This window comes from Mizuhopecten yessoensis, unplaced genomic scaffold (genome assembly GCF_002113885.1).
Source record: "Mizuhopecten yessoensis strain PY_sf001 unplaced genomic scaffold, ASM211388v2 scaffold4359, whole genome shotgun sequence".
Taxonomy (NCBI): Eukaryota; Metazoa; Mollusca; class Bivalvia; order Pectinida; family Pectinidae; genus Mizuhopecten; species Mizuhopecten yessoensis.
Window position 1 is genome coordinate 1,071,330 of NW_018405506.1, and position 27,501 is coordinate 1,098,830.

Here is a 27,501-nt window from a genome sequence, read left to right on the forward strand (position 1 = left end):
TAGCTTTGGAAGATAACCTTCAGACTGGTATGGTATTTGTTTATATATTCAAAGCTTTCGATAGAGCACAATGGATTGTTGAAAGAACTTAGAGCGTATGGTTTTGTGGGAAATGTTCTTAACTGGATTAAAGATAACTTAAATTATAGAAATCAAATTGTTTTATAGGAGATTCTTATTCCTCAGTCGGTTACCTTAAGGCTGGTGTGCTCAGGGTTCTGTCCTGGGTTCGTTTTTACTTCTTTTATTTCTGATAAGTTACTTTCTCTATCAAGAATGTTGGCAGATGATACGTCACTTGCCTACTCTTCGAATGATAATATTGAAATAGGAAATTGTATTAACCATGATTTAGCTATAATTGATAATTGGTCAAAAGATTGGAAGGTAAATTTTACCCTAATAAAACAGAAGTATTAATTGTTAATGGATCGTTACCACAAGTCCAGGTTAATTTGTTATTTGATCGTACATTATTGGAAAATAGTTCTACTCACAAACAGCTGGGGTAACTTTTAATGCTAACAGGAAATGGGAAAATCATATCGAAAATATAGCAATATCAGTCTAAACAATTGTGTCTTGCGTAAATTGAAATATACATTAAGAAAGAAATTCTGGCTAAATCATATATTGTTTTCATTAGACCATTATTAGAATATGGAAGCGAACTCTGAGATGGTTATCACAAAATTGATTCAGAAAAATTAGAAAAATTAAAACTTGAAGCAGCAAGAGTAGTTACCGGTATTCCACAAACTTTATATACCGAAACTGGGTGGGAAAATTTTGAAGATAGAAGAAACCTAAAAGATTTATTTTATTTTATAAAATGCATCATAAATATGCTCCGTTCTATCTAAATGACATTGTTCCCAATAAAGTTAATGAAATTAGTCGATATTACGGCCTTAGAAACAATCAAGATTGTGTTATACCACGAAGTAGATTAACCTTATATGAAAAATTATTTCTCCCTAATACAGTTAAAATGTAGAATTCGTTAGATAACTCAGTTAGAAATAGTGAAACGCTATCAATAAACACTCAGTGAGCGTAGGAAAGCTTGAAATACTACAAACTAGGCTTCGACGTAGATGTAGCACCTTAAAATTCAGATTTTTTATAGTCAACTTGATTTAGCACATGTCTCCGTTCTTATCCAATCGAAAATAGCTAACATTTTTTATGGATTGTAATTTTTTAATGAATACCGTACTGTACTTTTAAGAAATTTATCTAAATATGGTTAATTAATATGGATATGCTATTGAAGGGTTCTGGTCTACTCAGTCAGGAAAGTAACGAAGACATCTGTCTCAATGTTCAAAATTATATAAAAAATACTCGACGTTTTGTTTAACGTTTGATATATGTGTACTAAATAATGAATGAAAGTGACGAGTTCAACCTTTTCCAACCTTGACAGCTGTGTAGTTGGTTGATGGAGGTTGATTTCATCACATTTTACTCATTTGAACACTATATTGTTATAATATTCATAACAATACATATTTTAGCACACTTTGTTTGATCAACATTGTACTTACACGTATATTAGCTCAAAAATGTCTGTATTTATTTTGTACCTTATGGTGTAGTGGCAAAAAACACTTATAAATTCAGCTGTTGGATACTGTTACAAAAATATATCTTATTGCTTTACATCATCAAAAACATTTTTTTTATGTAAATATAATAATCTGATGCTGCTTTCAGACGAGCCTTGACAAAGCCTTGTAAGGCCTACATGAACATTTGCAGATTCGCTAGGATTTTTACCCGAAATTGTTACTTTTAAAAACGGACGTACCGGTTGATCCAAATAAACGAACAGACACTGGTTTGTTCGTTTATTTCGTTTCAACTTCTAAATTGAATGCACGCTCCACTAAATTAGCGCTAGACTCAAGCGCCCTACTGATTCAGATTTATAACGCATTCGGGATAACGAAACTAGACTGGATTCGAGCAGAATGGGACACCGGGTAAGTTCTATGTGAATTTTTATAACTATCAGGTACCTGGGGTTAGAAGTGGTATGCACTTGATTCTGAAGACTTAAGAGGTGTCATGCTTACTCTATTGTCCCACTAATAAGGCCTAATACTCGTTGCTGGTCAGTGGGGGTATTTTGTATTTTGCAGTGGTTACAGACGGTGTGCAGATGTGTGTACTAGTTATATAATTGCAGCTGACAGATGGTTTGTCATTAGGATGCAGCCAATGGCCTAATAAAAGGGCATACAGAGCCTTTTGGTTCCAATTCTGATGAACAAAATCAAAGCAAACATTTAACATCCTTATCATTATTTGATCCAAAAATTAAGGCAAATGCGTATGACTACGATAGTGGATAGGAGTTGATATTCATACACATGCGTTGACAAGCTACCTTGCATATATCATCACCCATTTAGGACATAATAAGGATCAGCTGTGGGTGATAACAACATTAACTATAGGATTAAGGCACAAGGAGTTTGGGAGAGGAATCAATATATTAAGCTCTAAGCTTGTTTTCCTATCCCTCTCGAATTACATGTACATGTATGTGATTATGTTTAACATGTTCGATTATTGAATAAAATACAGTTTTAATTAAACAAAGGGATTTTTCTTTATGGGGAAGGTTTCAATTGTACATGATCTCTATCAACCGATTGCTTATACTGTATTTAGTGCTTGAGGGAATTTCCTTTAGCTAAATTGGTGGGGGAGCAGAGTGTGATCGAAGGTGGGTCTATGCTGGTTCGATCTCTGGAGGAAACACACTATTCACTTTCCTGTTAAATGGTGTCATTAGCCATCCCGGTACATGGTGACGGGGAGTTAGACCTGTAGTTTTATTGGTGATTGAAGGTTAACATATTCAGAAGGGGATATATTGTGTAACAAGAAAGAGAATAGTGTGCTTCCACAGGGATCGAACCCTCACTCTTCAGGTTCCTAGTCGGACGCTCTACCAATGAGCTAAAGGGAAGTTCCCTCTAGCTCGAAGCTAGAAGGCGACCTTAATCCTATATACAATTGAACCCTGCCACACTACTCTCCCCTTTTTAAATGTGTTCGCCCTCGAACACCACAACCGCAGGTTCTAACTCCCTGTCACTACAGGGAGGACCACGGACACCATTTGTAACAGGAATGAGAATAGTGTGCTTCCACCGGGGATCAAAATCCTCGATCTCCAGGTTCCTAGTCGGACACTCTACCACTGAGCTAAAGGGAACTTCCCTCTAGCTTGTAGCTAGAAGGTGACCTTAATCCTATGTACAATTGAACCCTGCCACAATTGTGTAGTGTGACAGGATTCAATTGTTCAATTGAGTTACCTCCTATCTTTGTGTTAGCCGGAGGTTTCCTTGAGCCCATCTGGTAGAGAAGTGAACTGGGAAGCTTAAGCCACTGGTTCAATCCCCAGTGGAAACAAAGTATTCTTTTTTCTGTTACATAGTATTCCTGAACTATAGGATCTTTTTGATTTGTTATAGGTAAACAAGATTGTGGATGTGTATCGACAGCTGAGCAGGTTTCCTGAGCCGGTGTCTGCATGGATATCTAACCTTTCTGGCAAAAAACAGACCATCCTTAACACTCAGTGGTCTCAACATGACTTTGAAAGGAAAGAGAAGGTCAAATTTTCTCGAGACTATCTTTTGAGTGGACAAGGGAATGTCAGTGTGGACTTCAGATCCCCAAATAGAGAAATATCTAATGAGTAAGTGTCACATAAGTAAGTCTTACTTTACAATGTTACACACAAGTAACACTTACAATGTCACATCTAGGATTGACTCCACTGTCAATATGTAATACATAACCTAGGACTAACTCCACCGTCAATATGTAATACATGATCTAGGACTGACTTCACTCTCAATATGTAATACATAATCTAGGATTGACTCAACTATCAATATGTAGTACATAATCTAGGACTGCATGACTTCACTCAATATGTAATACATAACCTAGGATTGACTGTCAGTATACAATACATAACCTAGGATTGACTCCACTGTCAATATATAATACATTATCTAGGATTGACTGTACTGTCAATATGTAATACATAACCTAGAATTGACTTGCCTGTCAATATGTAATACATAACCTTGGATTGTTCTACTGTCAAGTTGTAATACATTGACTCATCTGTCAATATGTAATACATAACCTAGGATTGACTCCATTGTCAAGTTGTAATACATAATCTAGGATTGACTTGACTGTCAATATGCACAACATTAAACCTATGCTTGTCTCCACTTTCAATATAATCGTACAAGTTATTTTACCTTATTATAGTCTGACTTTGTAGTTTGGTTTGACTGAACCTACAATCTTTCAGATTATGGAATGAAGAATCTCCATCAGGTTCGTTCAGAGCTATAGTTAAAAAGGTCACCAAGAAAGACGAGGATAAGTACTTTATAGAGGTAGGTCATGTGATAAGTCTTAAAAAATACTAAAGTCATATGATAATTTATATGTGGATTATATCAGGCATGTGATAAAGTATATGTGGAATACCTTAATCATGTGATAAAATTTACATGGAATACATCAGACATGTGAAAAGCCATATATCTCCCTTCTCGGTCCAAGTTTTAATTTCTCAATCAGCTGTGTATTAATTTTATTTGGCTGTCTCTTTTGTTCACTATCATGGGCCCGGCGAATAACTGTTATTTTGTTTTAATTGTGGCAGGTTTGGGAAGGAACACACAAAAGCCAGTGTATTGATACACTAGCACAGTCTAAACATGGCAAGATCTATGAGAATGATGGTATGTGATTGCTTTGTCTTGTCATATCATTTAGACAAGACATTGATTAATTCTATAAAATTTCTTAAAAAATGAATCAGTGTTGCTGTTCAAAATGGAAATGAGTGTATTCATGTCTTGAATGCTTGAAGGAATGAAAGTCGACCAGTGTCTCTGTTTAGAACTATCCGGAGCAGATCGATGTTTGGATAGAAAGAATTCTATTGTATGATTTGTAATATGATTTTTTGAAGGCCAATTTGGAAGTTTTGTCTGGTCTTACTCCGAGAAAAGCCTGCTTTATATCGCTGAGAAGAAACTGCCTAAATCTGTGTCCTACTTTGAGCGTGAGAAAGCAGATGACGACAAAGGCAAAAAAGAAGAAATATCACGGGTAAGACTCATAATTACAGCTTATCATCACTTGGTCTGAAGAATTAAAGATTAAATAAGATAACAAGAGAACAATTGACAATTTGACATTATATTTCTATACTGTCTAATATAATTGTTATTTCATTGCCAATGATGGAACAACTTTTAAAGAGTTGCAGTAATGTATATTAATGTCAGTTATGAGATTGTTGTAGTCATTTGCTGTGGATGCAGGTTTGTGAAACAGTTGTAAGTTGTCTCCAGGAATAGCTTCATCGATTTTCAGGGCACAGAACATTTTTACAAGGACGATTGGGGAGAACAGCTGACAGGCAAACACCTGAGTGTAATTTGTATTCTGGACCTTGAGTCAGGAGATATCCGAGTTCTGTCTGACATTCCTGATGACCTCTTCCTTGGTCAGGTAACATATATAGATAACAATGAGTAGATTATGTAATCTGGAGTTTGGAGATATTTGAGTTCAATATGACACCCAAAATGACATTTTCCTTGGTAAATTGTCCTGAAAATAGCACTGCCACAATAATAAACTTGAATGCAGTTTTACATGCACAGACCTTTCGTGCTTGTGTTCACCATATACGTCTTTGAGTTTTGAAAATTATATACAAGTTGTAGTACTTAATGAATTTGTAAAGCTAACATGAACATTACTACAATCCAAATGTTTTCTGTTTCCTCAGGCTTGCTGGGCTCCCTCAGACTCGGGTGTTCTTTTTATAGGCTGGGACATCAACCCATACAGGCCTGGTATAATTTACTGTCCAATCAGAAAGTAAGGCACTAACCTTGGGCTGGTTTGATTGATGATTGGTCCGTGCAACTATATCTGTCCCACCTTTCAGCTGTACATGTGTTCACCATACCTCCCCTCACTGTTCCTATCATGACCAATAATTTGTCCTTACAGCTGTCTGTATGTCCACTCATCCTTACAGCTGTCTGCATGCATGTCCACTCATCCTGACAGCTGTCTGTATGTCCACTCATCCCTACAGCTGTCTGTATGTACACTCATCCCTACAGCTGTATGTATGTCCACTCATACTTACAGCTTTCTGCATGCATGTCCAATCATCCTGACAGCTGTCTTTATGTCCACTCATCCCTACAGCTGACTGTATGTCCACTCATCCCTACAACTGTCTGTATGTCCATTCATCCATATAGCTGTCTGTATGTCCACTCATCACTACAGCTATCTGTATGTCCACTAATCCCTACAGCTGTCTGTCTGTCCACTCATCCCTACAGCTATCGGTATGTCTACTCATCCCTACAGCTGTCTGTAGGTCCACTCATCCCGACAGCTGTCAGTATGTTCACTCATCCCTACCGCTATCTGTATGTCCACTCATCCCTACTGCTGTCTGTATGTCCACTCACCCCCACAGCTGTCTGTATGTCCACTCATCACTACAGCTATCTGTATGTCCACTAATCCCTACAGCTGTCTGTATGTACACTCATCCCTCCAGCGGTCTGGATGTCCACTCATCCCTACAGCTGTATGTATGTCCACTCATACTTACAGCTTTCTGCATGCATGTCCAATCATCCTGACAGCTGTCTTTATGTCCACTCATCCCTACAGCTATTTGTATGTCCACTCATCCCTACAGCCGTCTGTATGTCCACTCATCCCTACCGCTATCTGAATGTCCACTCATCCCTACAGCTGGCTGTATGTCCACTCATCCCTACAACTGTCTGTATGTCCATTCATCCATACAGCTGTCTGTATGTCCACTCCCCCCTACAGCTGTCTGTATGTCCACGCATCCCGACAGCTGTCAGTATGTCCACTCATCCCTACAGCTGTCTGTATGTCCACTCATCCCGACAGCTGTCAGTATGTCCACTCATCCCTACCGCTATCTGTAAGTCCACTCATCCCTACAGCTGTCTGTATGTCCACTCATCCCTACCGCTATCTGTAAGTCCACTCATCCCTACAGCTGTCTGTATGTCCATTCATCCATATAGCTGTCTGCATGTCCACTCATCCCTACAGCTGTCTGTATGTCCACTCATCCCTACAGCTATCTGTATGTCCACTCATCCCTACAACTGTCTGTATGTCCATTCATCCATATAGCTGTCTGTATGTCCACTCATCCCTACAGCTGTCTGTATGTCCACTCATCCCTACAGCTGTCTAACAACCAAATACTGGGATGAAGGGCTAACAATTTTATTCAAATGAATGACCTTTGCCATTATTCAAGGTCACAGAGGTCAAATATGTTAAAAACAAAAGGTCTAGGGTAATGATATTTGGCCAGAAGCATGCTGGGATGAAGGACTACCAAGTTTTTCAAATGAATGACCCTAACCAATATTCAAGGTCACAGGGGTCAAATATGTTAAAAGCCTTAAACAGCTTCTTAGCCTCTTCTGAATAACTAAAATGCAAAGGATGGTGATATTTGACCCGAGCATGCTCAGATTAAGAGATTTCAAGTTTGATTCGTTCATGTGAATGACCTTGAAACACTTTCAAGATCACATCTTGTCAATTGTGTATAAATCTTTAAACGTTTGTTCAACTTAATGCTTTTGTTTGACTTCCACAGTCGCAGTAGTCAAATCTTTTAACAGGGTCTTTTGAATGACTTTAAGTCACGGCACTGATATTTAGTTTAGTCTTTTCAAGATTACAATTGTGATATTAACACCAGGTGAGTGATACAGGCCCATTTGGCCTCTTGTTTCTTATTATGACCTCAAAACTTAATTATTCCACAAAGCTAAATGTTGGTTGTCCTAGAAGAAATGAAGTATGCCGTTTAGTTAGGATGGGGTTTGTCAAAGGTCAAGGTCGGTGTTACTGAAAATGGAATTGCTAAGAACCTAATTTCAAGGCAACAATCAATTCACAAGAGCAGTCCCTTCCTAATTAAAATCCTTATTGTATCTGATACTATCAAGAACAATTATTTGTTGCTCACTGTTTTTAAGGGGGGGATGGGGTGGGGGTGGGNGGGAGGTATGTTGCCCCTAGAAACTCTTTCATTATACAAAAATAAATAGAAAACGTAAGGTAAGTATATATTATAATCAGATTAGAAACAATGCCAGAAAAGTCATGTTAAATTACAGCAGCTGTAGACAGGCTTCACCTGATATGTTAATGATGTTGGCTTTCTCTATGCAGGTCATTCGTATATCATCTGGATTTCAAGTCATCAGTATTAAGTAAGTAAAATGAGCAATAAGCTTCTACGATAAATGTTACACTTAAATGTACTTTTCTTTGTTACTCTGATCTCTGTATTAAATAAGGTACACAGATACTGACTCATACTATAGGTGGGGAGGATGGAGTTGAAAATTTTGATAAAGGAAAGTTTAGAAATGTTTCACTATGAAGTAGTAATGTTCTCTTCCATTCTAATACAATAGAAACGGTCAGTGAGGAAGGTCGTAGCTGTAGAAGTGTAAGGGTCAGTCCTGACCAGTCCAAGCTGGTGTACCTTGATAACGACATCGGTGGACCCCATATGCAGGGAAGCCGGTTATTGATGGTAAGTTGTAGGACAATTTCGCATACAGGCAGTTATTTACATCTGTAATTATAAATATAAGTACTGGTAGTTGATAATTGTTGCCGAGTTATATATTATATAGGTGTTTTTATCAGTAAGAGGTTTAGCATAGACATTTATATATATATATACACGTTTTATGATATAGACTGGGTAGACTTATAGATACCATATCAACTCTGCAATAAGCCCAGGAGTCAACATGCAATCTGACTCCAAGGAGGAGTAGCGGCTTAACCCTTTCATCCCTATGTAACTTTAGCAGACTCTACTAGCATTGATCCGGTAAAGTCCATTATGGTCAACAGTGATGAAAGGGTTAATAGCAATTCATTTGCATTTCTACTAAACTGCAATAGATATTGGTTGGTATAACTAGGCATGGGCTTAATGCTGAATATATATGATACATGTACTTTATATGACATATAGACTTGTATTTATATATGTACACATATCTGTTACACCTGGTATAGCCTATAACATATACAAGCTTTGCTATGGAGCTACATACAGACTGTAGATGTACATACAATGACTTGAGCAAGCATTATTAAACGTTCTTTTGTATATAGTACCGACAGGAATACAAACACCAGTTGTATTGACGTGCAACAAAGTGTTTTTGCTACTGTTGATATTTGTTACCTAAGATTCAGTCCAATCGTTGTATCACTATATTACTTGATAAGAATTGAAAGGTGCTAAACCTTAGTAAGTCTGGCTCGTTTTGTTTTTATTTCTACAGTATGACTGGGCTACTGGAGACCTGAATGTACTGTCTGATACAGTGGCTGCCCCAGCAGGTACGCTGATGTTATCAACATTGTGATTGGGAGTGTATACCCCTGTCACAAGCTTACACTGTCAGTGTTGTGATCGGGAGTGTATACCCTGTCACAAGCTTACACTGTCTGTGTTGTGATAGAGTTTATACCTCTGTCACAAGCTTACACTGTCAGTGTTGTGATTGGGAGTGTATACCTCTGTCACAAGCTTACACTGACAGTGTTGTGATAGAGTTTATACCTCTGTCACAACCTTACACTGTCAGTGTTGTGATAGAGTTTATACCTCTGTCACAAGCTTACACTGTCAGTGTTGTGATTGGGAGTGTATACCTCTGTCACAAGCTTACACTGACAGTGTTGTGATAGAGTTTATACCTCTGTCACAAGCCTACACTGACAGTGTTGTGATAGAGTTTATACCTCTGTCACAAGCTTACTATGACAGTGTTGTGATAGAGTTTATACCTCTGTCACAACCTTACACTGATAGTGTTGTGATAGAGTTTATACCTCTGTCACAAGCTTACACTGACAGTGTTGTGATAGAGAGTTTAAAATTTCATTTCATTTTGTTTGTAATACATTGTAATTGTGTTTGAAATGTGAAATGTATTAAACATTATCAATAAATACCATTTGAAGTGTTTTTGCCATTATTGTTTCAGCTAATGAGTTCCCTGGTTTAAGTCTGCTAGGATTACCACAGCGCTGCTGGAGTGCCGACAGCCGTAGAGTAGTAACCAGCTCTTTGTGGAGGAGTAATGTGGTAGGTAACCATCACAGATAGATCACAGGTCTAGCATTACTTGGTATTTGTCATAGGTAGAACATGGTATTTAGAGTGGTCGGGTGCTGTAGTGGATAGCACACTCTCCTTTCACAATTGTGCATGTGGCTGGGGTTCGATTCCCGGATCAGACATGAAAAGTTTGGGGTCACCTTCCCGACCACGTGGGTTTTCTTCGGGTACTCTGGTTTTCTCGTACACTAATACCCACCCCACTAACATCCAGGTCAACAAGAGTGATTAATATAAATTGAAATAACTTGTTTCATAATTGTTGTAAAATAAATAAAGTTTATATTTATATAGGTAGAATATAGATCTACTACTGTCATGGTGTGTAAGTTTTTTTAAATTGAGCAAAATTATGTTCATTAATTGATGTTATTTTGAAATGTGGCATTATACCTTGATGAAGTTAATTTGGAATGTATCATTTGTGGAATATAGCATTTTATTTAAACCTAGGACTGTTCAAGCTCTCTATCCAATAACTGGTAATCAATCCTGTACAGTTTTATACTTCAGTTTAACATTTTTTACCAGAAAATGTGGGTGATAATTTTTTTTTTTTTTACAAAGAAATATTTTTTTATAAGATGGTGTTATATTGGACTTAATTTGTTTAAGGTAGGACTGGTAATTGATGTGCAGGGAAAATCAATAACAAGAATTACTCAAGGTAAGTTGTACAGCAATAACGTTATGTTGATAATGTCTGAATTATAGTGATATATAATGCAGAAATAGGTTTTAGGTTTGGTAGGGAGGTAAAGCTTTCTCATCCTAATTCTTGATGTTAACGTTGTCATGCTGCATCATGGCACAATGGAGAATGAGGAGCTTAACTCCCATTACAAAGATATCTCTTCCTTTGACTGCCGAAGAGCATCAGCTGCTGTGTAGATTTAATTAAAAAAGGTCCCACTTGACCTGAACTACAAAAAAAATATAGAATATCAGTATTATAAACCTGTTGTTTCCATAAATAACCTGATAATCTGTATGTACATTGCTGTATTTTTTTTGTTCTTATTGATAACACAAAATAAACCTCCCTTTATTGTGACTTATTTAGGATAGAAAAAAATTAAGCAATTGTAGCATATTGTTTTTTTTAAGGATCAATGATTTTTTAAATCATGTATCGACAGGATTGAATTAAATTGTGCTGTTATGTTTTAGTACTTGTATTGAACGATTGTTTTCTTTATCCATATGCTGAGGAACCCCACTCATATTTTGTTTTAATTTCTTTTTTATTCAGGAAACAAGTCCTTTGGAGTGATGGATGTCAATCAAGATAGGATTGTGTTCTGTTGCTCCTCCCCAAATCAACCTCATTACATGGTAAACTATCTTTTTATTGATGCCAATCATTTCTGTAGCTCCACCCACAATCAGTTTTATCACACAGCAAAATAGACTCTGTATCCTATTAATGTCAATTATATCTGTTGTTTGACCTTGTTATGTACACATCTGTCCAAGTTAAACTTTTAATTTTCATTGCTTTAACATCAGTATGGGTGCTATATAACCAGATTTGCTGCATTTACTCATCAAGACATACAGAGTTTGTGTTGAGCTGAAAAGGCTGAAGGTCAAAGATGAAGGGCACAGGGAAACTTTGGTGAGGGGAGATTAAGATTTATGAATAGTGATGTCTTCCAGAGTAATGAATGAACTATCACCACACAGCAAAATATTAGGGATAAGACTAAAGAGTGAAGGCTTTAAAGGTTGTTGGTTAAAGTTGAAAGGTCACAGCTGGGTCACTTGGTTTAAAGTTTTTAAGTATCATGTATTCTCAAGGTAAATGAATGGTGTATTAACAAACTTGCTACAGTTCCTTATAGGGACTAAGGTAAAAGTTTTATAAAAGATCATCAATTTTTCACTAGTTAGTGATTTATCATTAATACAAAACCATACAGGTCGTTGCATGAGAAGGGTGAACGTAACACTGGTCAATTCTTGATTTTACCAGTTAAACGGTAAATGTTAGACCCGGGAAACTTTTTGAAGTTTCCCAGTAAACAGAATATGTATTACAGCGGGTATCACAGATTATTATGGGATGTTGGAGAAGGAACATATTCATCCTGTTTTGCTTGTGTGTTCTAAGGCTGTGGCTGAACTTCCTATCGGAGGATCAGAGGCAGAACTTACAATGACACCTATAGATGGACAGCCGTCACCACTGACTGATTCTAAATACGAGCTGTTAACACTAATACCAACAGATGACCGGATACACCCGAAGTACGGTAAGTATTCTACTGTAGTGGTCCTTATAAATATGATGGCGTCTGTATAAATAAAGGATTTGACAGTACCAAACTATTCCCTATATGCAGTGCATAATGGTCAGTTTTCCCTGTAGACAGTGTTTAATGTTAAATATTCCACTTAAACGCTGCGATTGATTTTTTGTTTCTTTTCATCCTGGTTCATTCTATTAAAGATTAACTTCAGTATTATGTGACTTTTTGATGTTCAAGTTTCTTATTCAACACTTTTTGTCAATTGTTCTCATTGCAGTAAGCTAATTACTGGTAGTTGATGTCAGTTTCCTGATGTACCTTTCTACCAGATCTAGAGAAGCACAGTGCCATTTTGTTTACTACTACTGTTTATAGAGCATCATGATCATGGGAATTCAGTATTGTGTTAACAGAGAAAATCCTTGAATTTTAAAGAAATGGGCCATTTCAGCAAGTTATAGTCCATACCCCTCCAGGATTATCCTTGTGTTAAGTGTGTACTCATATTGATCGTACTCTTTTGTATCATGTTTGACTTATTTCAAATAAAAACACCAGGTGAGCTATTAAGGCTCTTAGGACTCTATTATTTGTAAGTATCAGCAATATTTAGCTCTTAAATATATATTTTAGGTAAAATGGACTATGAAGCTATCCTGATCATGCCAGCAGAAGAAAAGGAAAAACCACCTATGATTGTTTTCCCTCACGGTAAAGTATGACATTCATCCCAATTGTCTCCCCCTCATGGGTTATTGTGGCAGCCACACTAAGGCTGCATTCATGTTTCCTGCCTGATACAGTTCAGATGGACCAGCAATACTCCATGATAACAGAATGCACTTGAACCAGAAGTTTACAGACCTAATACGCAGAGCTAAAAAAAAGTAAACAGTTCCAGAATCTTTTACACAAATACGTAGCAATAAATGAAGATATATATGTGATTCTTTTACCCGTTTTGGAAATTTGATAACAATGTCTTGAAATATATGATTTGAACTTACTTTATGTACTGAAAACTGGCAAAAGTCTGCCTTTCAGTTTTCAGTTTCAAGCAGGTATATCTGGACCCCTCAATATGCATGCCAAATTTTCCAGAGGTCAGCCTTAGTTCTGATCAGTGTTTGTCGTTTTCTTTCCGGTTCAGCTGGTTGAAACGCTTAAATCAGCAATGCATGCAAAAGTATCCTAAATGTCTCCCATCATGTTACAATGGGGCTATCAATAGCCATAAGATATATAAATTTAATCATTTTTACAGCGATTTATTTTGTCTGTACTGTACAGGTGGACCGCACACTGCCTTTCCTACATCTTATCTGCGTTATGCTGCTGGTTTTTCTGCCTGTGGTTTTGCCGTTCTTATGGGTAAGTAATGGCACTCTAGTGTATAGTAATATATAGCTGTGCTATATATTTATATTGTTACTATACACTGGCATTAATGTATAAGCATGTACAGTCATCCGAGATATGTATTGCTACTAGAGACTATAATTACATATATATGTACATTCGTATAAGAAGATAACAGTACATTATTTTGTTTACAGTGTGTTTATAGTGACGTCTGGTATCTCCTATACAGTACATTGTACCAGGAAATTGTCACACCGGTTTAGTTTTCTATTTTTTTTATAGTACCTAATAACATACGTAGGGTGAAATTAATTGGGCGAATATGGCATTTTAATGGTAAAAAGCGAATATTTGTTGGAGGGAAAATTTCCAAGAATATCATATGTTATGCAGTTCATTTGTAGTGAATTGAAGACAGTTATTTGGTTTATTGTATGTTTATAGTGAATTACAGAGGGTCTTTTGGATTTGGGGAGAACAATTTGCGATCCCTTCTCGGATTCATAGGAGACCAAGATGTGAAAGATGTCCATGTAAGTTTGAATGTCTACATCTCCGTTGATAATGACACAGAAAAATGTACTGGCAAATATGTGTACATGACTACAGATAGATATGTGTATATAAGTTATCAACATCACACCCGGAGTCTCCCAAACACATACACACATAGAGGGATCCATACCTCTTTTTATTGCGAATCATAAGTAATATTGTATTTACATCTGGATTCTAGCCAAAACGTATGCATGTACATGGAGCCATTAGCCAAACACTCAGACATATACAGCTAGTCACGAGTCACACACTCAGACAACATATGTAGCGAGTCACTAGTCACATAGACATATACAGTAAGTCTCCAGTGACATAGACATATGCAGCCAGTCACCAGTCACAAACTTAGACATATACAGTAAGTCTCCAGGCACATAGACATAAACAGCGATTCATTAGTCACACCCTCAGACATATACAGAAAGCCACTAGTCACACACTCAGAGATATACAGAGAGTCACCAGACACACACTCAGATATATACATAGAGTCACCAGTCACACACTGGGGGGTATACAGAGAGGCACCAGTCACACACTCAGACATACACAGCGAGTCACTAGTCACGCACTCAGATATATACAGAGAATCACCAATCACACACTCAGATATAAACAGAGCGTCACCAGTCACACACTCAGGCATATAGAGCGAGTCACCAGTCACAAACTCAGGCATATACAGTGAGTCACTAGTCACACTCTTAGACATATACAGCGAGTCAATAGTCACACTCTCAGACATAGACAGCGAGTCACAAGTCACGCACTCAGATATATACAGAGAATCACCAATCACACACTCAGATATAAACAGAGCGTCACCAGTCACACACTCAGAAGTATACAGAGAGTCACCAGTCACACATTCAGAAATATACAGAGAGTCTCCAGTCACACACTCAGAAAAATACAGAGAGTCACCAGTCGCACTCTCAGAAATATACAGCGAGTCACTAGTCAGACACTCAGACATATACAGCGGGTCACTAGTCACATACTCAGGTATATACAGAGAGTCACTAGTCACCCTCTCAGACATATACTGCGAGTCACTAGTCACACACTCAGAAATATACAGAGAATCACCAGTCACACTCAGAAATATACAGCGAGTCCCCAGTCACATATACAGGCATATACAGCTAGTCACTAGTCACACTCTCAGCCATATACAGCGAGTCACTAGTCAAACACTCATTTATATACAGAGAGGCACCAGTCACACACTCAGACATATACCGCGAGACGCTAGTAACACACTCAGATATATACAGAGAATCACCAATCACACACTCAGATATAAACAGAGCGTCACCAGTCACACACTCAGGCATATACAGAGAGTCACCAGACACACACTCAGATATATACATAGAGTCACCAGTCACACACCCAGAAATATACAGAGAGTCACCAGACACACACTCAGATATATACGGAGAGTCACCAGTCACACACCCAGAAATATACAGAGAGTCTCCAGTCACACACTCAGAAAAATACAGAGAGTCACCAGTCACGCACTCAGAAATATACAGAGAGTCCCCAGTCACACACTCAGAAAAATACAGAGAGTCACCAGTCGCACTCTCAGAAATATACAGAGAGTCCCCAGTCACACACTCAGAAATCTACAGCGAGTCACCAGTCACACACTCAAATATATACAGAGAGTCACCAGTCACACACTCAGAAATATACAGCGAGTCACCAGTCACATATACAGGCATATACAGCGAGTCACTAGTCACACTCTCAGACATATACAGAGAGTCACCAGTCACACCCTCAGATATATACAGAGAGTCACTAGTCACACACTCAGACATATACAGCGAGTCACTAGTCACATACTCAGGTATATACAGAGAGTCACCAGTCACACACTCAGATATATACAGAGAGTCACCAGTCACATACTCAGGCATATACAGCGAGTCACCAGTCACATACTCAGGCATATACAGCGAGTCACTAGTCACACTCTCAGACATATACAGAGAGTCACTTGTCACACTCTCAGACATATACAGCGAGTCACTAGTCACACACTCAGACATATACAGCGAGTCACTAGTCACACACTCAGATATATACAGAGAGTCACCAGTCACACACTCAGGCATATACAGCGAGTCACTAGTCACACACTCAGCCGTATACAATAAGTCCTGGTAACACACTCAGACCTGTTTACAATGAGTCACTAGTCAATCACTCAAATATGTTTAGTGAGTATTTTTAATACAGAGCCGTGAATTCTTGATTACAGGCAGCGGCAGAGGCTGTGGTCAAGAGTGGTCGAGTTGATGGCAGTAAGGTGGCAGCCTTTGGTGGATCACATGGTGGTTTCCTCACAACACACCTCCTGGGTCAATACCCGGTAAGTCTGTGGTATGCTACACCTCCTCAGTCAATACCTGATAAGTCTGTGGTATACTACACCTCCTCAGTCAATACCCGGTAAGTCTGTGGTATACTACACCTCCTCAGTCAATACCCGGTAAGTCTGTGGTATACTACACCTCCTCAGTCAATACCCGGTAAGTCTGTGGTATACTACACCTCCTCAGTCAATACCCGGTAAGTCTGTGGTATACTACACCTCCTCAGTCAATACCCGGTAAGTCTGTGGTATACTACACCTCCTCAGTCAATACCCGGTAAGTCTGTGGTATACTACACCTCCTCAGTCAATACCCGGTAAGTCTGTGGTATACTACACCTCCTCAGTCAATACCCGGTAAGTCTGTGGTATACTAAACCTCCTCAGTCAATACCTTGTGAGTCTGTGGTATACTACACCTCCTCAGTCAATACCTGATAAGTCTTTGGTATACTACACCTCCTCAGTCAATACCTTGTGAGTCTGTGGTATACTACACCTCCTCAGTCAATACCTGGTAAGTCTGTGGTATACTACACCTCCTCAGTCAATACCTGGTAAGTCTGTGGTATACTACACCTCCTCAGTCAATACCTGGTAAGTCTGTGGTATACTACACCTCCTCAGTCAATACCTGGTAAGTCTGTGGTATACTACACCTCCTCAGTCAATACCTGGTAAGTCTGTGGTATACTACACCTCCTCAGTCAATACCTGGTAAGTCTGTGGTATACTACACCTCCTCAGTCAATACCTGGTAAGTCTGTGGTATACTACACCTCCTCAGTCAATACCCGGTAAGTCTGTGGTATACTACACCTCCTCAGTCAATACCAGGTAAGTCTGTGGTATACTACACCTCCTCAGTCAATACCCGGTAGGTCTGTGTTATACTACACCTCCTCAGTCAATACCCGGTAAGTCTGTGGTATACTACACATCCTCAGTCAATACCTGGTAAGTCTGTGGTATACTACACCTCCTCAGTCAATACCTTGTGAGTCTGTGGTATACTTCACCTCCTCAGTCAATACCAGGTAAGTCTGGGTTATACTACACCTCCTCAGTCAATACCCGGTAAGTATGTGGTATACTACACCTCCTCAGTCAATACCAGGTATGTCTGTGGTATACTACACCTCCTCAGTCAATACCCGGTATATGTCTGGGATAACTACACCTCCTCAGTCAATACCTGGTAAGTCTGTGGTATGCTACACCTCCTCAGTCAATACTTGGTAAGTCTGTGGTATACTACTCCTCCTCAGTCAAAACCTGGTAAGTCTGTGGTATACTACGCCTCCTCAGTCAATACCCGGTAAGTCTGTAGTATGCTACACCTCCTCAGTCAATACTTGGTAAGTCTGTGGTATACTACACCTCCTCAGTCAATACCTGGTAAGTTTGTGGTATACTACACCTCCTGGGTCAATACCCGGTAAGTCTGTGGTATGCTACACCTCCTAAGTCAATACCCGGTAAGTCTGTGGTATGCTACACCTCCTCAGTCAATACCTGGTAAGTCTGTGGTATGCTTCACCTCCTAAGTCAATACCCGGTAAGTCTGTGGTATACCGCACCTCCTCAGTCAATACCCGGTTAGTCTGTGGTATACTTCACCTCCTCAGTCAATACCTTGTGAGTCTGTGGTATGCTACACCTCCTCAGTCAATACCTTGTGAGTCTGTGGTATGCTACACCTTCTCAGTCAATACCCGGTAAGTCTGTGGTATACTAAACCTTTTCGGTATGTTTATCAGACTGTAATACTTATAGACAAAGTTCTTGTAATTAAATTGTGTTATTAAAAAATCTGTATTTTTTCCTTTGAGAAAAATCATTTTTGATTTGTATGGTGTTTCAGGACTTTTACAGAGTCGGATCCTGCAGAAATCCAGTGACAAATCTAACAAGTGAGTTGTTGTATCTGTTTACTGTCTGTCTCACCAAATTATGTCTGTCCGGATGTCTGTTTTATATATACTGGTATGTCTAACTAATATATAATGTCAGTCTCTTTCTAATTTGTATATCTGTATGTCCAGCTCTTTGCCACATTTGGTCTGTCCAATACCTGTTTGTCCATTTGTCTCCGGCTGTCGGTTTCTTTACGCTAATATAATCTCTCAAAGTGCATTTTGCTCTCTGAATTACCATTGCGAAAACTTCATAGGTGTACATTGTGTGTACCAATCGTTTATGGGATGCATGATTAACCTTTAATCAAAGGACAAGTTTAGATCTAGTGACTGTATTAGCACTAGAAGTTTTGTATATTATACAACATAGTTTTAGGGAAAAAATCATATCAAAGTAAATAATCCATAGTTAAAAGCTGTTTAGAGATAAGAATTAAACTTTAACATAATCACGCTGATCTTTGGTTATGGAACTCTATAGGAAATGGCTGGTGTCTAGATCTGTCTGTAGGTTTTTGTTAACTCACCAAGCACACATTCACACTTACCTCGACTTTCTGACATTATTATAGATAGATGACCTCTTAGGTTTTCCCGTACAATCAGGCAATTATTGTTCAGGGTTAGAATTATTGATGTTGTACATAAAACATGATTTTTCTCGTTGCAGACATGATGGGTGTAACTGACATCCCTGACTGGTAAGTTTGTACTACTTTAAACTGATATCACGGTCAGCTGTCCCTCACTAAATAACTTCTAATTGTTATGGACTTTCATGGTATTACAGGTGAGATTTCATGTTTTTTCCAGATTTGGTTACGTCATGCCTTCAGTCCTTAGATTTTGTAATTTTGTGTGTAAGTTGAAATTCCAAAATGGCTGTAACGACGAAAGCTTCCCTGTAACAGTATGTCCATTAAGGTCTTTCCTGTATTTCAGGGTGATGGTAGAATCTGGTCTTCCCTTTGATTACACGGTCGTACCAGATGGAGAACATTTGGCCCAGATGTTGGCCAAGTCACCAATAGCTTACATTGATCAGGTGAGTTCAAGCTTTACTTCATAAAAAACAATTCAAAATTTAAATTTGAAAGGTTAACACATACAGATCAAATGTAACACTGACAAAAATGCAGGCCAAAGGTCACAAATCCATTGTTCCTTTTTACATTTCTTTTTAGGTATTATTTGATTTTGAAGATTGTGAAAGTTCAAATATATTTACCTCAACTTATCAAAGTTGTTGATGATCAGACAGTTTTATACCTAGTACACTTTTAGACTGTGCATTGGTCAAATACCACCTTCTGGATACTCATACCAAGGTCAAGGTCAACGTCTTAATTTCAACTTACAATGATCCTCTATCAAACTATGGTCATGATATATTACATGTACAGTATTATATTTTACCAGTGAAACATAGCGTTTTACAATGAAAATGAGTTTTCTACATGTAACAAATAAAATCGTTTTTCCATTTTCACACTAAACTGACCAGTCAGAGATAAACATTTAGTCTGAAAAAAACCCAAATAGTTATTGGCAACGTACTCGTGTTACAATATCACTGGTGTTTTTATCGGGACGCCATACTATATAAATAGCTATGATACATTGTAATACAGTACATAATTCAAATTCCTGTCTCCATGTTTTTGTCGGGAGATGGTCTGTCTATTCACTGAAGCCCATATCATGTCTTAATAAACTACAAGTGACAGAATGATCTTGTTGGCTTGATGAAAAACTGTTCTATTTTAGTTATGAGTTTAATATTTTTTACCATATATTTCACTCATGTTTTTAAAACACCCTTGGAAAATATAAAAATATTCATCTCATTGTGAAATATAACTGTTATTCATCAAGAAACCAAGAACATCTTTTATGTATTTTTGGCTAAAAGGTAACATTGATAATTAGCCATAATTTGTTGTTAGTTGATATTTTTTTATTTGGAATTTGATTTCAGTTTAAGGCCCCATTACAAATAATGCTAGGTCTAGATGACCGAAGAGTTCCACCGAAACAAGGGGAGCAATTCTACAAGGCTCTGAGATCCAGGAATATTCCCACCAGGTAAAATTATGGTCACACCACGTACCTATATGACATGTTTGTCAGATAGTATGTGTACTGCAAAACCCTGTCATGGGGAGTTATTGCCCTTTGATAGCGCATGGTTTTATAACAGTTAACTTTCTAGGATAGCAATGAATAATGTCATCTGGTGAATGTTAGTTGTTTATCACTTGGTGATGGGTTATACTTTACAACTTTGTGATAGCTTTGTAGTAATCTATTTCAAAATGATACATGATGGGAATTTATTACAAAATGGTGATTCATATTAATATACTGTTTAAGGATCTTTTGGGGGTATTACTTTTATCGGTATATATGAAATGATCAATCCAACTGTGCATGTGTAAATTGAATAGATTGTGAAGCATTACTCATACTAAAGTTGAGTTATAACCTCATAAACTGACCAAAATAGAAATGCATTTCTTATATTTACAGCGAATTGTTCATAGCTAAATTAGCTCCTTTGTACAGCATCACCATTTCCTGTGTACAACATCACCATTTCCTGTAAACTACATCACTACCTCCTGTGCACTACATCACCATATCCTGTATGCTACATCACTACCTCCTGTGCACTACATCACCATCTTATGTGAACAACATCACCATTTCCTGTATACTACATCACTCTCTCCTGTATACTACATCACCATTTCCTGTATACTACATCACTACCTCCTGTGCACTACATCACCATTTCCTGTATATACTACATCACTACCTCCTGTGCACTACATCACAATTTCCTGTATACTACATCACTACCTCCTGTGCACTACATCACCATATCCTGTATACTACATCACTACCTCCTGTATACTACATCACTACCTCCTGTATACTACATCACTACCTCCTGTATACTACATCACTACCTCCTGTATACTACATCACTACCTCCTGTATACTACATCACTACCTCCTGTATACTACATCACTACCTCCTGTATACTACATCACTACCTCCTGTATACTACATCACTACCTCCTGTATACTACATCACTACCTCCTGTATACTACATCACTACCTCCTGTATACTACATCACTACCTCCTGTATACTACATCACTACCTCCTGTATACTACATCACTACCTCCTGTATACTACATCACTACCTCCTGTATACTACATCACTACCTCCTGTATACTACATCACTACCTCCTGTATACTACATCACTACCTCCTGTATACTACATCACTACCTCCTGTATACTACATCACTACCTCCTGTATACTACATCACTACCTCCTGTATACTACATCACTACCTCCTGTATACTACATCACTACCTCCTGTATACTACATCACTACCTCCTGTATACTACATCACTACCTCCTGTATACTACATCACTACCTCCTGTATACTACATCACTACCTCCTGTATACTACATCACTACCTCCTGTATACTACATCACTACCTCCTGTATACTACATCACTACCTCCTGTATACTACATCACTACCTCCTGTATACTACATCACTACCTCCTGTATACTACATCACTACCTCCTGTATACTACATCACTACCTCCTGTATACTACATCACTACCTCCTGTATACTACATCACTACCTCCTGTATACTACATCACTACCTCCTGTATACTACATCACTACCTCCTGTATACTACATCACTACCTCCTGTATACTACATCACTACCTCCTGTATACTACATCACTACCTCCTGTATACTACATCACTACCTCCTGTATACTACATCACTACCTCCTGTATACTACATCACTACCTCCTGTATACTACATCACTACCTCCTGTATACTACATCACTACCTCCTGTATACTACATCACTACCTCCTGTATACTACATCACTACCTCCTGTATACTACATCACTACCTCCTGTATACTACATCACTACCTCCTGTATACTACATCACTACCTCCTGTATACTACATCACTACCTCCTGTATACTACATCACTACCTCCTGTATACTACATCACTACCTCCTGTATACTACATCACTACCTCCTGTATACTACATCACTACCTCCTGTATACTACATCACTACCTCCTGTATACTACATCACTACCTCCTGTATACTACATCACTACCTCCTGTATACTACATCACTACCTCCTGTATACTACATCACTACCTCCTGTATACTACATCACTACCTCCTGTATACTACATCACTACCTCCTGTATACTACATCACTACCTCCTGTATACTACATCACTACCTCCTGTATACTACATCACTACCTCCTGTATACTACATCACTACCTCCTGTATACTACATCACTACCTCCTGTATACTACATCACTACCTCCTGTATACTACATCACTACCTCCTGTATACTACATCACTACCTCCTGTATACTACATCACTACCTCCTGTATACTACATCACTACCTCCTGTATACTACATCACTACCTCCTGTATACTACATCACTACCTCCTGTATACTACATCACTACCTCCTGTATACTACATCACTACCTCCTGTATACTACATCACTACCTCCTGTATACTACATCACTACCTCCTGTATACTACATCACTACCTCCTGTATACTACATCACTACCTCCTGTATACTACATCACTACCTCCTGTATACTACATCACTACCTCCTGTATACTACATCACTACCTCCTGTATACTACATCACTACCTCCTGTATACTACATCACTACCTCCTGTATACTACATCACTACCTCCTGTATACTACATCACTACCTCCTGTATACTACATCACTACCTCCTGTATACTACATCACTACCTCCTGTATACTACATCACTACCTCCTGTATACTACATCACTACCTCCTGTATACTACATCACTACCTCCTGTATACTACATCACTACCTCCTGTATACTACATCACTACCTCCTGTATACTACATCACTACCTCCTGTATACTACATCACTACCTCCTGTATACTACATCACTACCTCCTGTATACTACATCACTACCTCCTGTATACTACATCACTACCTCCTGTATACTACATCACTACCTCCTGTATACTACATCACTACCTCCTGTATACTACATCACTACCTCCTGTATACTACATCACTACCTCCTGTATACTACATCACTACCTCCTGTATACTACATCACTACCTCCTGTATACTACATCACTACCTCCTGTATACTACATCACTACCTCCTGTATACTACATCACTACCTCCTGTATACTACATCACTACCTCCTGTATACTACATCACTACCTCCTGTATACTACATCACTACCTCCTGTATACTACATCACTACCTCCTGTATACTACATCACTACCTCCTGTATACTACATCACTACCTCCTGTATACTACATCACTACCTCCTGTATACTACATCACTACCTCCTGTATACTACATCACTACCTCCTGTATACTACATCACTACCTCCTGTATACTACATCACTACCTCCTGTATACTACATCACTACCTCCTGTATACTACATCACTACCTCCTGTATACTACATCACTACCTCCTGTATACTACATCACTACCTCCTGTATACTACATCACTACCTCCTGTATACTACATCACTACCTCCTGTATACTACATCACTACCTCCTGTATACTACATCACTACCTCCTGTATACTACATCACTACCTCCTGTATACTACATCACTACCTCCTGTATACTACATCACTACCTCCTGTATACTACATCACTACCTCCTGTATACTACATCACTACCTCCTGTATACTACATCACTACCTCCTGTATACTACATCACTACCTCCTGTATACTACATCACTACCTCCTGTATACTACATCACCATCTCCTGTATACTACATCACTACCTCCTGTATACTACATCACTATCTCCTGTATACTACATCACTACCTCCTGTATACTACATCACTACCTCCTGTATACTACATCACCATCTCCTGTATACTACATCACTACCTCCTGTATACTACATCACCATCTCCTGTGCACTACATCACCATCTCCTGTATACTACATCACTACCTTCTGTGCACTACATTAATATCTCCGGTGTACTTCCTCATTGTGTACTTCGTTTTATTTTCTGTCAGGTTGGTGACATACGAGGGAAACAGTCATCCAATCATCACAACAGATGCTGAGTCTGATGCATTTGTCAATACTATAACCTGGTTTGACACTCATCTAGGTCAATGAACGTAGTGCTGAGGATTGGTTTAACACACACACATGGACTTGCACTGAGGATCGGAACAAGTGTCCAGGACATGATAGACTTGGTTCTATAAATACTTGATGTTAGTGACAGCAACACACTTTCTTTTTTTGTATCTTGATGATACTGTATATATTTCAAACAGAGTATTTTTTATATAACCTTGTTTTATACCTCATGATTATAAATGGTGCCACGATTCATTGTCTTTGTTTCATTTACAGTGTGATTGATATATTGCCATATTATGTATCCCAGAGAATTTTACTCCAACTCAACACCAGGAATTACCAGAGTACCATCCCCAAACCATAGCTATCATCTGACTGTAAACATAATAATCAAAATTTAGTCCACAGTAGTCAGTAGACAGTGTATTTTTGCAGTCACAAATTAATTTAAATCCAAGACATGATGCTGACTGGGAGTATCTCAGCCAAGAGTGTTATTATTTTAAAGCTGTCTGATTAACTATTACCTAACTATTACCTAACCATTTGAAGTAATTTAATCTGTACACCCCTGGTATTTTACTGGGGAGAAATTATTTGAATTTCAGTCTGTGTAATGTTGTTCAAAATTGCATGTTTGAGACTGGTAAGAGTTATGTTAAAATTGTTAGCTTGCCATGTCTGAACGACCAAAGTAAGCTATATTGTACCACTACCTCCATCTGTAAAAAATACCTTTGAAGTTAAAGGGTGTGTCTAGAATGGCATCATAACATGAAAATGGTTGAGAGTCAAACCATATACAATAGCTGAGTATGAAGAGATGGATCGAGATATCCAAACTACCTGGATTTGCCTCTTGGTCTGCCCCACCCTTGGGAGCTTATATTTAGTACCTAGGTCATAGCATGGAAATGGTTGGGATCCCCACCCTATAACCATATGCCCTAGCCGGTAACCCATGGCAACTCAATTAGTCCCTGGGTCACAATTGCAACTTTGATCAAGTTGAAATCCCCACACCGATTACCCTATCTTATCATATATACAATTGCCAGGCACAAAGAAACAAATAACACAATCATGCTTTCAAAATTGGCTCAAGGCGAAGAGTCAGGCTCAGCTAGCTGTTGAAACTTAGCCCTAGAGTCATAGTACAGAAATTGTTGAGAACCTCACCCTGAAACTGCATGTAGATTTTTTGGCATAAAAATGTGGAATGAAGAGACATTTTGTAATTACAATTAATAGATGCCTACCTGGTTTCACCTTGGAGTGTTCCCCAGCTGTTAAAAATTTAGTCACATGGTCATTATATAGGAATAGTCGAGATCCCTACCCTATAACCATTATACAAATGCTTGGCATGAAGAGACAAACATGATCATGCTATCAGAATTGACCTCATGGTTAGGCCCCGCCCTTTGGGATTTAAACCCTGGGTCATAACATGATACGCTATAACCACATTCATGTATACAATTTGCTGGAGATGAATACATGCTTGATTTGTCCCTGTTAATCTAGTCCTTTGATAATAAGTTGATACCTCTAAATGATTGATATTACCACCCAATTAATATATACATAATGTGTGTGTGTACTGAGCATAAAGAGATGAGATTCTCATGCTACCAGAGTTAGCCCGGAGTTTTGACTGTATCCCTAGAGATTTACTTGAAATATTATTTCAATTGAGAATATTTTGACAAAGAAATAGAAGATATATCATTTATCTAGGACGCTGTGTCTCCAGCCCCTTTCTGTGAGAATAATTTGCTTAAATATCCAGTTGATACAGGCTCTCAAAGCCTCTTGCAATTATTTATTGAATATATGTGGATGTATTATAATGGATGTGTTATAATGGATGTGATTATAGTTTAATTACCATACATGCACTTTTCATAGTTCATGCATGTTTCCATGTCTAGTGCTGCATTTACTTAAATGACTTAACATCTAGAGTTGATGGAAAAAGTGCTGAAATCAAATTATTGCAAAAAGAATTATTTCAACATAGAAACAAAAGTTCGGAAAACTACCTACATCTGCAAGTCTGTAACGTGAGCCACTGTTAACTAAACAATAGGACTTTATGGAAAGATGCAAATGTACAAGCACGTGTTAAGTTGTGTAAGTTAGTGATTTGTGAAAAACAAAATTGTTGTGTATTCTAGTGAATGTTTTTGTAACGAGTCCTGGTGACCTGAATCACTGAATGGCGATACATTGTACCATTGTAAAGATTATCTTTATGTATCGGTTATTTGTATTGGCAATACACATGTACATGTATGCTATAGGGTTTCTTTACCTGCATTATGTTTGAGATGCTAGTACAGGATATATTTAAACAGAAGCTCATTTATTACATTTATTCAGAATAATTACACGCATCTACCGTATTTGTAATGGATGAGTGATTTGATAAATTGCATACTAGAGTAATAAATTTAATGCAGCTTTTTT

At 38.1% G+C, this 27,501-nt stretch overlaps 1 protein-coding gene across 1 annotated transcript; it reads left to right on the forward strand.

Annotated features, from left to right (window-relative positions):
* Positions 1 to 1,922: 1,922 nt before the first annotated feature.
* On the forward strand, positions 1,923 to 27,490 carry LOC110448837 (acylamino-acid-releasing enzyme-like). The gene is made up of 23 exons (XM_021495299.1): positions 1,923 to 1,988; positions 3,495 to 3,721; positions 4,355 to 4,442; positions 4,715 to 4,793; positions 5,027 to 5,166; positions 5,434 to 5,571; positions 5,855 to 5,946; positions 8,329 to 8,369; positions 8,577 to 8,698; positions 9,468 to 9,525; positions 10,176 to 10,276; positions 10,925 to 10,976; positions 11,562 to 11,644; positions 12,423 to 12,564; positions 13,195 to 13,272; positions 13,852 to 13,932; positions 14,368 to 14,456; positions 16,757 to 16,867; positions 18,735 to 18,783; positions 19,460 to 19,490; positions 19,732 to 19,834; positions 20,768 to 20,874; positions 24,954 to 27,490. Exons 1-23 carry the CDS (start codon positions 1,977 to 1,979, stop codon positions 25,057 to 25,059), a joined length of 2,130 nt encoding a protein of 709 aa, XP_021350974.1. The 5' UTR covers positions 1,923 to 1,976; the 3' UTR covers positions 25,060 to 27,490.
* The last annotated feature ends 11 nt before the right edge of the window (positions 27,491 to 27,501 follow it).

Coding starts and splice junctions, on each gene's coding strand:
- LOC110448837 (XM_021495299.1), top strand. Junction 13,273..13,851: donor TATGATTGTTTTCCCTCACG/GTAAAGTATGAC, acceptor TGTACTGTACAG/GTGGACCGCACACTGCCTTT. Junction 14,457..16,756: donor AAGATGTGAAAGATGTCCAT/GTAAGTTTGAAT, acceptor TCTTGATTACAG/GCAGCGGCAGAGGCTGTGGT.